We start from the raw sequence: 16,006 nt of genomic DNA, 5'->3' as shown, positions 1-16,006 counted from the left end.
GTTGCCTGATGCTCATATGTGCCAGATCCCCTCTCAGCCTCTTGAGTTTTCCACCCTCGATTAATAAGCTAGATATGATCTAACATCTCCAAAGCTGCCTCCCGTCATAGTCTCATAAAATATCCTCTAGATATGTCATATTCTATAGCTCTGGAGTTGATGGTCAGGGCTCTGTAGAATATCTGTAATAAGCTCATCCCTGACAATCGATGAATGGGCACCATGCTCAGCTTCTTCTTAAACCTAAACTATGCCTCGTACATAGACTCTAACGGCAGCTACCTGCAATTGTAAATATCATTATTAAGTTGAAACATCCTAGAAAGAGGAAAAAACTAATTTAAGAATTGCCTGTGTAACTCATTCCATGTAGTGATAGAGCCTCTTGGCAGTTCCCTTAACCTTAAAGATACTTCTTTTGTAAGTAAGAAGGGGAACAACCTTAGTCTACGTACTTTCTAATTCACTCTTGGATTAGTATACGAATTGAAAATCCTAATAAAATTGGAAAGGTTCAAGTTTTCATCATCTGTAGGCAGACCCGCAAACACACCCTTTAGATTTAAGAGCTGGATTATAATGCTCATGATGTCAAACTTGATGCTTGGGGTAAAAAAATGTTGAATAATGGCTCTTGTCTCTATCTTCTCAATGTATACCGGATCTTCATCATCATCTATATATGAATTCACATACTGATATGCTGGGATTACTTAAACATGGGCACCTCTAGCTCTATTCTGGTTTCCATCAAGTGTTGCTCGGCGGTCTGGTGCCTTTCTCAGCTCAGCTAGCTCTGCCTCTCAAGATACCCACTAAGCTTCTTCTATTGCCCTCTTCTTAGTTTTAGGTTTAGCTAACAGCTCACCAGTCTATTAATCAACAATATCCTTTACTCCTTCGGGAGGAGGGGAGGTCCAACATCGCGAACCCTTTCAGGAAGTTCATCTCCTTTCTACTCAGACATCCTACTAGATGTTTGTACAATCCTCTAGTGGGAGTAGGGAATTTCCTCTACTCTATGTTCTAGGCATTATTCCCAACTAAGAACAAAATCAAAAAGAATAAACCCAAAAACTGCAATAACTTCAAATCACAAATCAACACCATAGTCCCCGAAAACGACGCCAAAATTTTGATAACATCCAAACTGCACCTCCTCTCAAAAGATAATATAGTCCCTTTCAAAATATAGTAACCAAACAAAGGCTAGGGTCGAATCCCACGGGAACATGTGGAATCATAGTTATCAACAATTGTAGTCAAAGGGTAGAACTGGAAAAATAAATAGGGGGTTTTATGTAGTAATATCGAGCAAGTAAATTTATTAACTTTGATTGTAATCAGCCATAGGTGAACCCTAGGGTTGTGTTCCCCCTAGCTTCTTAACTCCATAGGATTATCGTGCTTTGTTGAATCATCTTGATACTTTGGATGCAGAATCGATAAATTATGTACCTTTTATAGTCTTTTGAACGAGTAGAAGGATTTCACCTTTTACCTTTTGAGTCTCAAGATATTGCCTAACTAACCCTTATATTGATCCTTGTTAACTATTAACTTTTTAGTCTTTAGTTATGTGATGAAACCTAACCATCTTACTAAGATAAAACCTAGAAGCGTGGATAGGCAGCTAAACTCCAAATTACTATCGTCTTTATCTTTTTCTAGTCACTACTCCTCTTTTGGAGTAAGTAGAAATAATCTAGGTGGGATCCTAACATGTGAACCCATTAAGAAAACTATTATAATGAAGATAAAGCAATACATGCATGGGTATCAGTTCAGAATAGAAATAGCACTTCTCCTACTTTGTCAATCTACTAGGGTTTCCACAACCCTAGCCATGGGATTTTAGCTTCTCATGCTTGTGAAGAAATCAATTACATTTATAATTGATAACATAGATTAAATCACAATAATAAGAGGTAGAAAACCCATAACTATAACTGAATTATTCAACTAAAGTCAATATAAGAGAATCCCAAGATCAAAATCGAATCTTGGAATCAAAATATGCTTTGTGAATATAAAAAGTGCGTAACTCTTACTAGAAAACACATAAATGGTATTTATAGTACATGAGAAAACTATAAAACAAAAGTTCAAGCAAAATAGAAGGAAACAGGTTCGGTAGCGGAGTTTATAAAGTAGGCACTAGGTATCAGACAGTTTAAAGAGAGTCATGTCGATAGGAGGAAGTGAGCAAATGCACAAAATGAAGGTGCATAATGATAGGGGAAGTAAGTGATGTGATAAGTGAATGATAAGGCACAGTGATAGGGGGAAGAAGAGTTTTTGCTATAAATAACAACAAGGGACCCGGTCCCTGTGTTGCATGGTGAAGAAAGAAGGATGATAATAGGGGGCAACATTCATATTCAGGTGGTAATCACATTGATTAAATATGATGAATGTGAACTGATACTCAAATTGTACAGTTTGGTTTGTTATTATCAAAAAGGGGGAAAATTACTATATGTAGTTTTGATGAGGAGGAGCTGAACTACAAGGGACCAGGTCCCTTAACGTGCAAGGTATAATACAGTTGGCACGCGCCATCTGAACAGTTTTGTCCTCTTGTGTAACAAACTTGCAGGTGTTATTATTTTGACTTGGAAAACTGGTCCAATGATCTTTCAGCCCTAATCATTACTCAACTATAAAAGGGAAGAGACTCCTCTTCATTAAATGAGTTTTTACAAAAATCAAAGAGAGAAGAAAGGAAGAAAAAACTCCATTTCAAGATTGCTCAAACATTTCTCATAGTCTTATCTTTGTAATATGCTTAAAGAATGAGTGAGTGTTATTGAGTGTTGATTTGTAAATAAACTACTCATGTTCTAAGAGTAGTTCTTTTGTTTATTGAGAGAGTTTCTTAGGTAGAGTTGCCTAAGATTGAAGCCAATTAGAATTAATTAGTGTAGAGAGAGTCCTTGGTAGAGCTACCAAGATGATCTTGTAGTAGAGTTGCTACTAGCATAAGGAGTCTAGAGGTAGGATAAAATCTAGACTATAATCAGGTGGTTGATTATAATGGCTTTCTTTGGTTCTTGCGAGGGAAAGTCGTGTGTTTTCCCTTCCTAGGTTTCCACATAAAATTCCTTGTGCATTTACTCTTTCTTCACTGTCTATAGTTTTCCTGCTCTTTATCATTTGATTGCCTATGATTGATGTAGAGGGACCTGGTCCCTCACTGCGTGGTTCAACCCTATGGGTTTTATATTTTGGTATCAAAGTGGGTTCACTCTAAGAGGTTCACACCTAGAGTGTCTTGGCTAATATGGCTACTCCACCTAATCTAGAAGAAGGGCAATCTACCACTAGAACACCAAGATTTAATGGGTAGTACTATGGGTAGTGGAAAAAAAGGATGTTCGACTGTATAATGGTTGAGGATAGTAAGCTAATGTGCATAATTCTTGATGTTCCTCATGTGTTTATTAAAGAAGTTAAAGAAGATGAGGTTTTAAGAATGGTTGTTAAAATCAGGAGAGAGTACAACAATGAAGATAGGAAAAACATTAAAAAGAATTACAAGGCCAAAAAACTGTTAGTATGTGGCATAGGTCCTGATGAGTACAATTGGATCTCAACTTATGAAAAAGAAAAAGAGATATGGGATTTCTTAAGGACTGTTCATGAGGGAACTACAGATTTGAAGGATTCTAAAGTTGACATACTGACAACACAATATGAAACCTTCACTATGAAAGAAGAAGAGACAATACAAGAAATCCATATAAGATTCACTTCTATCACAAATGAGCTACACTGCTTAGGAGAAGTGATGATATTGTATAAACAAGTGAGGAAGATTTTGGATGTTCTTCCCAAGTCATGGGAAAGAAAAGTATATGCCATGATTGAGCCAAGAAATATTAAAACCCTAACTATGGATGAACTTATTGGAAACTTGAAAACTCATGAACTTAAGAAACAACAAGGAGAATAGAAAAACGAAGTCAAAAAAGAAAAATCTTTTACACTAAAATCCTCATAGTCAGGTTCAAATGAAGAAGACATTGATGTTTCCTACTTGACAAATAGAATTATTAGATCCATGAGGAAATGTGGACAGTTCAAAAGAAGTGAAAGTAGAAGCAGAAAAGTTGTCACTATGGAGGTGTGTCATAAATGTGGAAGTCCTGATCATTTAATCAAGGACTGTTCCACGCATAAAATGGATCAACATGATTACCTCAAGGTTTCAGGTGACAAAGGAAAGATCAGGGACCAGGTCCCTAACAATTCAAGAAGGAAGGCTGCAGCTGATTATGTAGTAAAGCAACCTATGGCAGCATAGGGAGATTCTTCCAGTGATTTAGGTGATTATGAGAAGACTGGAGATGTCTCTATGGTAGCAGTAGAAGATAGTCCAGTTATCTATGATTCCTTGTTTATGCTCAACACAGATACATAAGGTGAAAAAGAAAAAGAGGTAACCCTGTTTAACATTAAGGAGAATCTAGATAATTACACTGCTAGGAAAATAAAAAGGCTTGCAAGTGTATTGATAGACTCTGTATGTGAACTAACTACTAAAAATAATGCCTTAGAATAAAAATTAGAGAATTAAGAGCATGATTTTATTGCTTTAACTCTCAAAATTTTTGAAATTGAAGAGGTGTTTACAAAGATATACTCTAAAATCTGAGTCTAATGGGTAATTTGAAGAAAGTAAATAATGTTGATGGTAAAGGTAAGAAGGAAGCCTTAAGGCTTGAGATTGATCTCGAGGAGAAACTGAAATCCTTACAAAAATACCTTATGTCAGCACTTCATAGGATTGAAGAATTAGAGAGGGACCTAGTCCACCTGAAAGATGAATTAAACAAGTCTCTTAAGTGGACTACTTTCTCACTAATCCTTTGTGACTTGACTAGTCAAAGTATTAATGATGGTAGAGGACTAGGATACCAAGGGAAAGTCCAACATAGTGAATCCAAAGGAAAGGCTACTCATAGAGATAGAAGCAAAGGGTACAAGCTCTTATGCACTCACTATGGAAGAGATGGACATATGAAAGAAAGATGTCAACACTGGATTATGATAGAATTAAGGAATACTGAACACATTCAGCAGGAGAGTTTACATCCGTAGGGCTTGCAGTCTAAAAAAAGAGTTAAAAAGAATATATCTCTGCCTGGGAGGACTAAGAAGAATTTGATCACTCCATTTTCCTACTACTGTGAACTCAGACTCAATTGGGTTCCCAAATCTTAAAAGTAATCATGATTCTAGGCATGAGAAATGGATTGCAATCAAGAATAGCTCATTGATTAAAAGGGTTCAAAGCTTAATGATGGAAGGTCTGACTATGTTCACTCTCAAGACACTTTAGGTGAAGGTGTATTATTATGAAAAGATGAGTTCAAGGACCTAGTCCTAGGATTATGAGAGCTAATATTTAACAAGGAGGTGTGTGAAGCCTGTGTTCAAAAGAAATCCCCAGAAAGACCTTCAGATTTGAGGAATGAAAAAACACTGGAGAATGGTGGAAAAAGAATTCTGTAGGTAGATGAAAGGAGTGCATGAAGTTCCTAATTAGTCAGGAAAATTGTCGATCCTTGATGATGCTAAAAATAATGAGGAAGAGGATGAAAAATGTAGATAAGTCATGATTCTCAGGGGCATGGTCCCTAGGAAATTCATCTCAGAAGGAGAACCTTCAATAGCCTGAATATAGTCAATTCTGGAACCTGATCCTCAGACCTACATTAAGAACTAACTATGGAACAAAAAGGGCAGGCAGATTCAGGAAGATTGAAGCAGGATTGATCAAAGTAACCTAATCCACCATGTGAATTAGAGTCTCTCCAGAAAAATTGGCTATGATAATGAGACAGGTATTCTTGATAAAGTTGGTGCACATTTGTCTAATTCAGTACCATACCATTAAAGGTATAAACCCATGGGAAAATCTCTAAAAGTGGATAATTATGACTTGTACGAATTAGAAGATTCGCTAAAAAAAGAGAAGGGACCTGGTCTCATCTCTCAGGTTAGTGCCACTACAGTATGCTTTAATAATCATAAAATGTTGTATAGAAAGCCATGTGTTTTTCTTCTCTCAATAAAGCTGTCTATTCCTTTACAAAATGAAGAGTCACTCTTATTAAAAACCAGACATGTTATTCCAAAAGAAATATCTTTTGATGACAACGGCCACCTCTTCAAATTGCTAAATCAAGCTATTTCCCATTCTTAGTCTCAACTCATCACTCTTTTCCTCCTCTAAGATAAACTGGTCCTTCTAATCCTTTTCACTCATAAAACCAAATTGAATATACCCTTATCAAATACCTTGAGCCTTCAGCAACCAAAGCCATAGAAAACTTTTCCTTAGGTCCACTAAGTCAAAGTCTGGTAACCTTACTAGAATGAGGCAGAAACACATAGTTGTGAAAAAAAAAAGAAAACCTATGATGAACCTGGTCCCAAGAAGAGAAAATTTACATTAAAAATAAAGAGGTAAGTAAAGAGACCAAAGGAAGAGATGAAGGATATGGGTAGTTAATGTTTGAATAAAATGCTAATGACTCTAAAGGTGCTCTCAGGAAGAACTTTTAATTCGAAGATATGTAAGAAGGAAAGGAAACATGGAAGGACATATAGATACTTCCTCAACAAAGTATTCAATCACCTTTGGGTAATTAGGACAAAGGGAATACCTGGAACAACCAAGATGATATTCAGTCTGACAACACTTGTGGAGAATGAATACATAAGAAGAGCAAAGCTGGACTAGAGTCTCAGGAATTTGACTTTCTAACTATTTAAAATGAGTGGAGAATGAAAATGGAGGGGTTAAATATAAAAGTTGACTAATAAAGATGCTAAATTAGTGCACCTAAAATAGCAGAATCGAAAGTCGTCCTCTGGTTCTCATAATAGCTTTTAAATATAGTTATTTATATGGTGATTATTTTAGCTTACTATACTGGTACTAACTATTATTTATGAATGAATTTTTTCTTTGAGTGTTATAATTGTTCTCTTTATATTGCGAAGCTATTCTTCATTTTAGTGTTGCCCCAATGGCCATGAGTTAACTAATTTGTGCTTAATTTGGTCTTGGTTTACTGTTCTTACTTTTAAATGATGCGAAGGGGGAAATAATAAGTTCATATAGTAGGGACTAGGTGTCACATTTAGAAGGGAGTCATGTTGACAGGAGAAAATGAGAAAATACACAAAATGAAGGTGCATGCTGATAGAGGGAAGTAAGTGATGTGATAAGTGAATGATAAGGCACAGTGACAAGGAAGAAGAGTTTTTTCTAAAAATGACAACAAGGGACTAGGTCTCTATGTTGCATGGTGAATAAAGAAGCATGATGATAGGGGGAACATTCATTTTAAGGTGGTAATCACACCGATTAAATATGATGAATGAGCACTGATTCTCAAATTGTATGGTTTGGTTTGTCATCATCAAAAAGAGGGAAAATTGCTATATATAGTTTTGACGATGAGCAACTGAACTACAAAGGACGAGATCCCTAGACATGCATGTTACAGTACATCTGGCACGCATCATCTGCACAGTTTTATCCTCTTGTGTAACAAACTTGTAGGTGCTATTTTGTACAGACTTGGATAACTGGTATAATGATCTTTTATCCCTAATCATCACTCAACTATAAAAGAGAAGAGACACCTTTTCATCAAATGAGTTTTTGAAAAAATCAAAGAGAAAAGAGAGGAAGCAAAAACTCCATTTCAAGATTGCTCAAACATTGCTCATATTCTTATCTTTGTAATATGCTTAAAGAGTGAGTGAGTGTTCTTGAGTGTTGATTTGTAAACAAACCGCTCATGTTATAAGAGTAGTGATTTTGTTTGTTGAGAGAGCAACTTAGGTAGAGTTGCCTAAGCTTGAAGCTGATTGGAGTTAATTAGTGTAAGAGAGAATCCTTGGTAGAGTTACCAAGATGAGCTTGTAGTAGAGCTGCTACTAGTGCAAGGAGCCTAGAGGTAGGATAAAATCTATACTGTAATCAGGAGGTTGATTATAGTGGATTTCTTTAGTGCTTGTAAGGGTAAGCCATTTTTTCCCTTCCCGTGTTACCACGTAAAATTCGTTATGCATTTACTATTTCTTCACTGTCTATAGTTTCCCTATTCTTCATTATTTGATTGTCTGTGATTGACGTAGAGGTACTTGGTCCCTCACTATGTGGTGCAACCTCCAAGGGTTTTATTAGTGTCCACTTATGGACCCCACTTGTGCCCTGACCATGGGAGTAGGTAGTACATGCGGTCAGCAGGGTGGGGACAGGTACCAAGATGAAAAAATCCTGCAGGTCAACTATCGAGATTTTGGACTTCTGGCACTTGCTTTGCTTACTTGCGGTCTGTAGGTCCTAATTGCAGTCCACACGTTGACTTAGTAAGTTTCAGGTGTCATATTTTCAGCTCTTCTTTATTTCCTTAACATATTCTTTAATTCCTTAACATACTTTAATCATGAAATAAGCCGAAAAGTGTCCCGAACATCCATAATTGCTCCAAAAATTAGGCAAAAACACTTTTTTCATCTTTTTCACAAACTTAGCTTCCAAAATATGATTTCCTGCAAAAAAAATACCCAAAACACATCATATCTAACAAAATAACCTTAAAAATGTGCATTTTTTCCTCATTTTAAATGTGGAAAGTGCGATATTTCAATAGCGCATCAAGCACAGTCCTAGTATTCGTTTTGGATTGATTACAACCAAAACACTCATAGCTTGTTACTTTTCATATTTTAATACTACAATGCCCCCATTTACTTTTCAGTACTCCCTGTTGACTTCAGCAACTAGAGATATAATTCACGTATTCCCTATGGGTTCGACCCCAACTTGAGTAGGGTTACAACATTTTGCATCAACTGCTTTAGCTTTCTTTGGAGGTGTAGCTTTTGGAAATATCACTTTTCCATTTTGAACGGCCTTGAAATCAACTAAAACAATCAATTATAGAACCTATGCTTTAAAAGAAAGCCAATAATACCTATATTGTCTATTTTTAAGTCGGGGAAGGGACCCCTAAAATGGGTTTTCAAAAAAAAAAAAAGGTAAATTTAGGATTTTTGTTTAGAAAAGCCTTACTCATGATTAAAGGAGACCATAGAAGAAAACCCATCTAAAAATGGGTTAAAAATCGAGTTTTGAATTTAAGAATTACCTTTTTAGGCCTTTCAAGCCAAAAATACCCAAATCCCAATTTGAAATCTTGATTTAAAGAGTTTTAAATGGCATAAATCGAAATAAAATAATTGAAATAGTGATCTAGAGCTTACCCATGCTCAAGAATGGAAGAAATAATCCAAAACTCTCTCAATAGGAAGCTCAAAGTTTCAAAAATGGAAGAAACTTTAGAAAAGTAATTTTACACCTGTCTAGCTATGACCGCTAAAGGAATCAAATGACCACTTTAGTGGTCATCACTTTAGCGTGGGCTGACCGCTTTAGTAGTCCATCCCGTACGCATGAGGTCGCTAAAGCGACGACTGCTAAAAGGATCAAATATTTGTTTTAGTGGCAGTTGCTTAGACTGGATGGATCCGCTAAAGCGGTGTCTAGGCCTCTAAAGAGGCTACTGCTTTATCGGTCCTTTGGCCACTAAAGCAGTAGCACCAGATACAACAACACCAACAACTTTGCTAAGTTGTAAAGTTGCCGATCAACCCCTTGGAATTCATTCGGAATGTCGAGAAGTCAAACAAAATATGCTACTAGATTAAACTTGAATTTTCAAACCTAATGGTGACATCAAATTTTCAAAAGATATTGTTTTCACATACTTGACCCCCGAAACCCAATTTCACTAATTTCCAAAGCAAGGACCGAAATGAGATCCAAAAGCCATAAATCAAAACAACCACGCTACCAATCCAAAATTGATTTTCCAGATCTATTGGCATAATCCATTTTTTTATCCGACGCACAGAACAATAAGGTTAATCAAAGTCAACTATGAGTCCTTTTTGACATATAAAAGCAGCAAACTTGCACAAATTATTCCAAATTGCATCGGAAACCATGCCAACCTTCCCCTACACCTTAGAACAAGACAACGGGATGAGGTAAAATGGTCAAAACATATAAAAAGAAAATGTTCACAAAATCAAGTCATTAGAAGTCCACCTCTAAGAATCTAGTTTTTCCTGTAACTAAAGGAAAGAGAATACCTGAATTAGTGAAAAACTAGATGTACCTACTACGCATAGCGAACTTAACCTCCCAAGTGTCCTCATCTACATAACTATCTCTAGAACGCAATCGCTTAACATCTTAAGCTAAAATGGAGGCTGACTTCTCAACAAATAAAAACCTCTCATATAACTACACTGTGTCCCAATAAAAGGCATGAGACTTGTTTGAAATGTAATATAGTAGCATGGATACATAAAATACTGGATGAATAGCTAAAAAATTTATGGCTAATGCTAACTCATAAGCTACATCCCCAAGATTCTAAAGAAAGTCTAATGGCCCGACATACCTAAGGCTAAGCTTGACCTCTTTCCAAATCTCATCATGCCCTTCATGGGCGATACACGAAGAAAAACTCAATCACTAATACTAAATAACAAGGAATGAAGTCTATGATATGCATAGCATTTCTACCTTCTATGGGTCGCTCAATGTCTATCCTAAATGACCTAATCTTTGTCCAAAGACTCCCGAAGTAAATCCGTACCCCAAAGTCTAATCTCAAAAATCTTAAGCCAACCAATTAGAGAGCGACAACACTTACCATATAAAGCTTCAAAAGATGCCATGCCAATACTCGAATGATAGATATTATTATAAAACTCCACCAAGGATAAATGTTTCTCTCACTGACCTCCAAAGTCCACAACACAAGCATGGAGCATATCTTATAAAACCTGAGTAGTACGCTCTAACTAACCATTGGTTAGGGGGTGAAAAGTAGTGTTAAGATCAACGCAGATACCCAACTCCTCTTGAAATATCTTTTATAAGTGAGATGTAAAAAAACCTCTATCTAATATTATAAACACTAGTACATCATGGAGACGAACTATCTCATAAATGTAGATGCAGGCCAACCTCTCAGCACTCAAAAAACCTAAACATGAATAAAATGAGTGGATTTGGTTAATCGATCCATGATGATCCAAACACTATCAGAACCACGATAAGTATGAGGTAACCCAGTCATAAAGTCCATAGTGATTCGTTCATATTTCCACTCGAGAATGGGTAATCTCTGAAGCAAACCAAAAGGTCATAATTGGTCGGCTTTCACCTGCTGACAACATAAGAAACGAGCTAAAATACTTGCTACATCCTTCCTCATACCACCCCACTAGTAGTGCTATCTCAAATCATGAAACAACTTAATCACTATAGGATGAATAGAATACCTAAAATGATGGGCCTCCTCAAATATAAATCTCACCCTATCACCCTCTCTCGATATAAAAACTCAGCCTTTAATTCTCAAAACACCAACAAAGTGAAGCAAGGGTTCTTTAGCCTCACCACTTAAAACCTTATCTCATATTACTCTTAAACTAACATCATTAAACTAATGAACCTATCTCTACTTCATCAAAGAAAATCTAGCCTCCATAAATGCCAAAATACACCTAAGTGCCAAAATATCAAGCCTAATCATTGATTAGACAAGGACTGAATCTCTGGGGATAAAGGCCTCTCTTGGGTCAAATGATACACTATAACGCCCTGAGAGCACCCCTTAGGAATCACACGGTGCTTACAGTCCCGAGGGACTATAAGCTAACCCATGAGTTGGTATCTGCTGTGAGAATTGGATAACATAACCATAAATATAGAAGAATACTAACAGGCCATAAGGTTTTAATAACTTAATTCAAAATTGAAATATGAGTCTATAGATATAACTAACTGAATCTGATAAAATACTGATAAACTGGATAACTAACTATAATTTCTGAATACTAAATAACTGGCTTTAATGTTTGATAAGCCTCTAAAACTGAATGACTATGAGTTGATGGGACATGCCCTAACTAACTCAAACTAACTACTAAACTAAGACATCCTCAAAGTATAAGGACTCACCACTAATAATTTTGAGGGTCTGATAAGTCTAATCACTAGCCAATATCTGAGCATCAGAACCTATGATATAATACATCATAGCGTAAAAGAAAAGGTATGCGATCAGTACTTTGAATGTACTGGTATGCTAAATAAGGTAGGCTGATATGCATGATTTCATGAATAGAACTAATAATTAACTTAATATGCATGTAAAGCATGGAGTACTAAATAGAGAGCATGAAATCTATAGGTACTGGATAGATGTGGCAATTTGTAAATACTGAGTATGCATGAAATTCTGTAGATACTGAGGATGCATGACCAAGCGTATAACATGAACTGAGTAAAATCTATAAATTAAAATATTGAAATAACTAAAATCTGTATGCTTTCGTCAAACAACACTAATATTGAATAACTGAACTGGGGCTGTAATTGAGATTGTATCTGACACTGTGAGAGGTATCATCTAACCGACATTTTCCAATTTGAGCTAATCAGGATCCAACCTGTAACCCCAGTTGAAAGGGTGTTGATACCGTGCCACGGGTACTAACAATGGATATGTGGATCCACTAAACTGATATATTGTCCAAAGGACTAAGAGTGTCAATCCTGAACTGACGGGTGACCCCTGTGAGATAGTCAAACCTAATCTGACAGGTGACTACTCATATCCTACTCTGGCTACGTAGTTCTGGAGTATAGGGACTACTACTAATGACTTTTTCTATATAATGAGGAATCCGCTATCCCTACACTCACTCGGTGCTAAATCCTACTCCCAAATGACAAATACTGAAATACTAGTTTAACTAATGGATATCTGATTGTTCTGACAATGCTCATAGTATAATCTGAAGACTATTCTATAATATAATAAGAATAGACTAAGTAAATAGCTATGGTTTTTGGGTATTCAATACCCCCAGGACTCAAAACAATAATAGTAAAAGGACACTAAAACTTGGAAGAGATAACTTGAAGGCTTTTATTAAATCAATCACTCTTGTAGGCATTTTATCAAACACTTGTACTTCATAGTTTAGTCAATTCATGGGAATAGTATAAAACTTGAAATAATAGCATGATTTCAACCCTTGTAAGACTAAATCATGATCTAATTCGAAGAATGACAATAATAAAGCATGTGGGGATTGATAACAATGATAATTTCATTAAAGTATGGTATAAAATTAATATTCAGGGAAGTTCATGGAGAATCATAGTTTCAAATCACAATTTAATATCATAAATCTTGAAATGATGATAGATTTATAATTAAAATGGATACTTGGACTCCATGGATGAAAGGAATCCATGGATGGATATCTAACATACCTAGGATAATGAATTTAGGAGAATTGATGGAGAGTTCTTGAAATTTGGCTTTGAATTTGAGAGTTAAGGTTCTTGTTCTCGAAGAGAGTTGATTTTAATTTGAGAGAATAATGCAAAAGTGAGCAAATAATGCTCTCTTAGGGTTAAATCCCATGTTTTGGTGACTTTGGGGCCATGGGAAAAGACCAAATGACCCCTGTAATTTAAAATTACGAAATTAAAAAAATTCTTGATTGTCACCCTTGGCGCTATGTGACACTATCGTGCCATTCCACTAGAAAAGGGACAATTGGGAAAATGCATGGTGGTACGATATGGCATAATCGCGTTGCCACCTTGTTTGTGACCTAGAAGCTCACCGCGATGCGGTGGAATCACGAAGAGTCATTGGAAACTACCAAATGCCAATTTGGCCTTTGGCGCGACGCGCTAAGATCCTACACCTTTATTGGAAATTGCCAATTATCATTTAGACTATCTCCGTGATGGGCTAAGGGTTAAAATGACGATGTTTAATGACTGAAACTTAAAATCGCCCTAACTTCTTATCTGATTATTGGATTTGGTAAAATTTTATATCGTTGGATAGCTAATTCAATTTCCTACACAATGGAAGGCTCTAAACTGACAAATAATGAGTGTTTCAAAAATTTATATGTGAATACTCATGTATTGGGACTTTGATTTCACTAAGGAAATGCGGGGTATTACAATATCTCCCCCTTGGAATCATTTGTCCTCGAATCAGACTGGTTAAGCTGAGGGAAAACTGATGGACTGAGCTTACAGATTGAACATGCATATCTGATGTATGAAATGCATGAATGAACTGACTCATAAATGCACGAATGACATAAACATGATGTGCAACTGAAACTGAGCATAATAGAGAGAATTATTAAGAAGATTAGTACCTTTAACTAAATCTGGATTTGTGGAGAAGAGATGAAGGTACTTGGTTTGCATATCTGCTTCTTCTTCCCAAGTGGCTCCCTCAATAGACTGATTCTGCCAAAGAACTTTGACCAATGGAACTTCTTTGTTCCTTAGTCTACAAACTTGATGATCTAGAATTTTGACTGGAACTTCCTCAAAGAAAAGACTATTCTGAATATCTATACTTTCTAAGGGAACAACTATAGTTGGATCACCAATCCACTTTTTCAACAATGAGACATGGAACACTGGGTGTAGTAAGGCTAGATCTGAAGGCAACTCAAGCTCATAAGCTACCTTTCCAAAATGATTGAGAATCTGTAGGGACCGATATATTAGGGACTGAGTTTCCCTTTCTTGCCGAATCTCTTCACTCCATTCGTGGGAGAGATTTTTAAGTACACAAATCACCGACCTCAAACTTGAGATCCTTTCTCCTCACATCTATATAAAATTTTTGTTAGCTCTGGGCAGCCCTAAGCCTCTCTCTGATCAGCTAAACCTTCTCTAATGCGTCAAACACCAAGTCAGGCCCTACTACCATGGCCTCACATACTTCAAACCAACAAATTGGAGATCTACATCTCCTACCATAGAGAACCTCAAATGGAGCCATACAGATACTGGAATGATAACTGTTATTATATGCGAATTCAATCAAATGCATATGGTCATCCCAACTACCTTTAAAATCAACTATGCATGCTCTCATCATATCCTCTAGAGTCTGAATGATCATTTTTGCTTGACCATCTATCTGAGGGTGGAAAGATATACTGAGGTAGACTTGGGTACCAAGACCCTTTTGGAATGCTTTCCAAAAGTGAGAGGTAAAATGGATACCTCTATCTGAGATGATAGATAACAAAACACCGTGAAACCTAACCAACTCTCTGAGATAGAGTTTGGCATAGTCCTTGGCTGAATAAGAGATATGGATTGGCAAGAAATGAGCTGATTTGGTTATCCGATCTATAATAAACCAAATAGAATTATGCTGATGACGAGTACGAGGCAAACCCATCATAAAGTCCATGTTAACTTCCTCCCATTTCAAGGTGGGAATATTGAACTCTTGCATGGACCCACTAGGCTTCTGGTGCTCAACCTTAACTTGCTAACATGTAGAGCATTTAGCTACAAACTATGCAATATCCCTATAACGCCCCCGAAAATGGGTCTCGAAGCATCACACGGTGCTTCAGGCTACGAGTAGCCCCAAGCTAACCCTTTGAGCCATTTTCATTCAGTTCAACACAAATCAACGAGGTTTCCATAAATAACCCACGAATATCACAGAGTAATCATCAACCAAGAATAAAAGAATTTCATAAAGATAACAAAATACGACTTAGTAGTCAACTCCCAACATCTATACTAGTCTGACAAGCCTCTAAGAAAATCAATAAAACCAGCGAGCCATTGAGATATGCCCCAACTGACTCATACTCAGTTATTAAATGTAAATAATTTTATGAAACCAACATCAGACATCACATCCTCGGAACATGAGGACTCACCACAACAAATGATATAGAACAGCGTGCCTGAAGAATCACTGTCAAACCTGGAACTGAGCACCTGAACCTATATTCCGAGAAAATGCAGCCCATGGAAAGGAACTGAGTATATGGGGGTGTATGCAGTTGTATAAACATCATCATCCTACATATTTCTTAT

At 36.5% G+C, this 16,006-nt stretch overlaps 1 protein-coding gene across 1 annotated transcript; it reads left to right on the top strand.

Moving 5' to 3' along the window:
• Positions 1–3,388: 3,388 nt before the first annotated feature.
• Positions 3,389–3,955, top strand: LOC124897776. The gene has a single exon (XM_047411151.1). It carries the CDS (start codon positions 3,389–3,391, stop codon positions 3,953–3,955), a length of 567 nt encoding a protein of 188 aa, XP_047267107.1.
• The last annotated feature ends 12,051 nt before the right edge of the window (positions 3,956–16,006 follow it).

This window comes from Capsicum annuum, chromosome 1, assembly GCF_002878395.1.
Source record: "Capsicum annuum cultivar UCD-10X-F1 chromosome 1, UCD10Xv1.1, whole genome shotgun sequence".
In the NCBI taxonomy this organism is placed as follows: domain Eukaryota; kingdom Viridiplantae; phylum Streptophyta; class Magnoliopsida; order Solanales; family Solanaceae; genus Capsicum; species Capsicum annuum.
Note: the sequence above shows the minus strand (reverse complement) of the source record. Positions and strands in the feature narration are given on the sequence as shown.

Excerpts from the sequence above, each read along its gene's own strand:
- LOC124897776 (XM_047411151.1), top strand. The coding sequence starts at position 3,389 with ATGGTTGAGGATAGTAAGCTAATGTGCATAATTCTTGATGTTCCTCAT.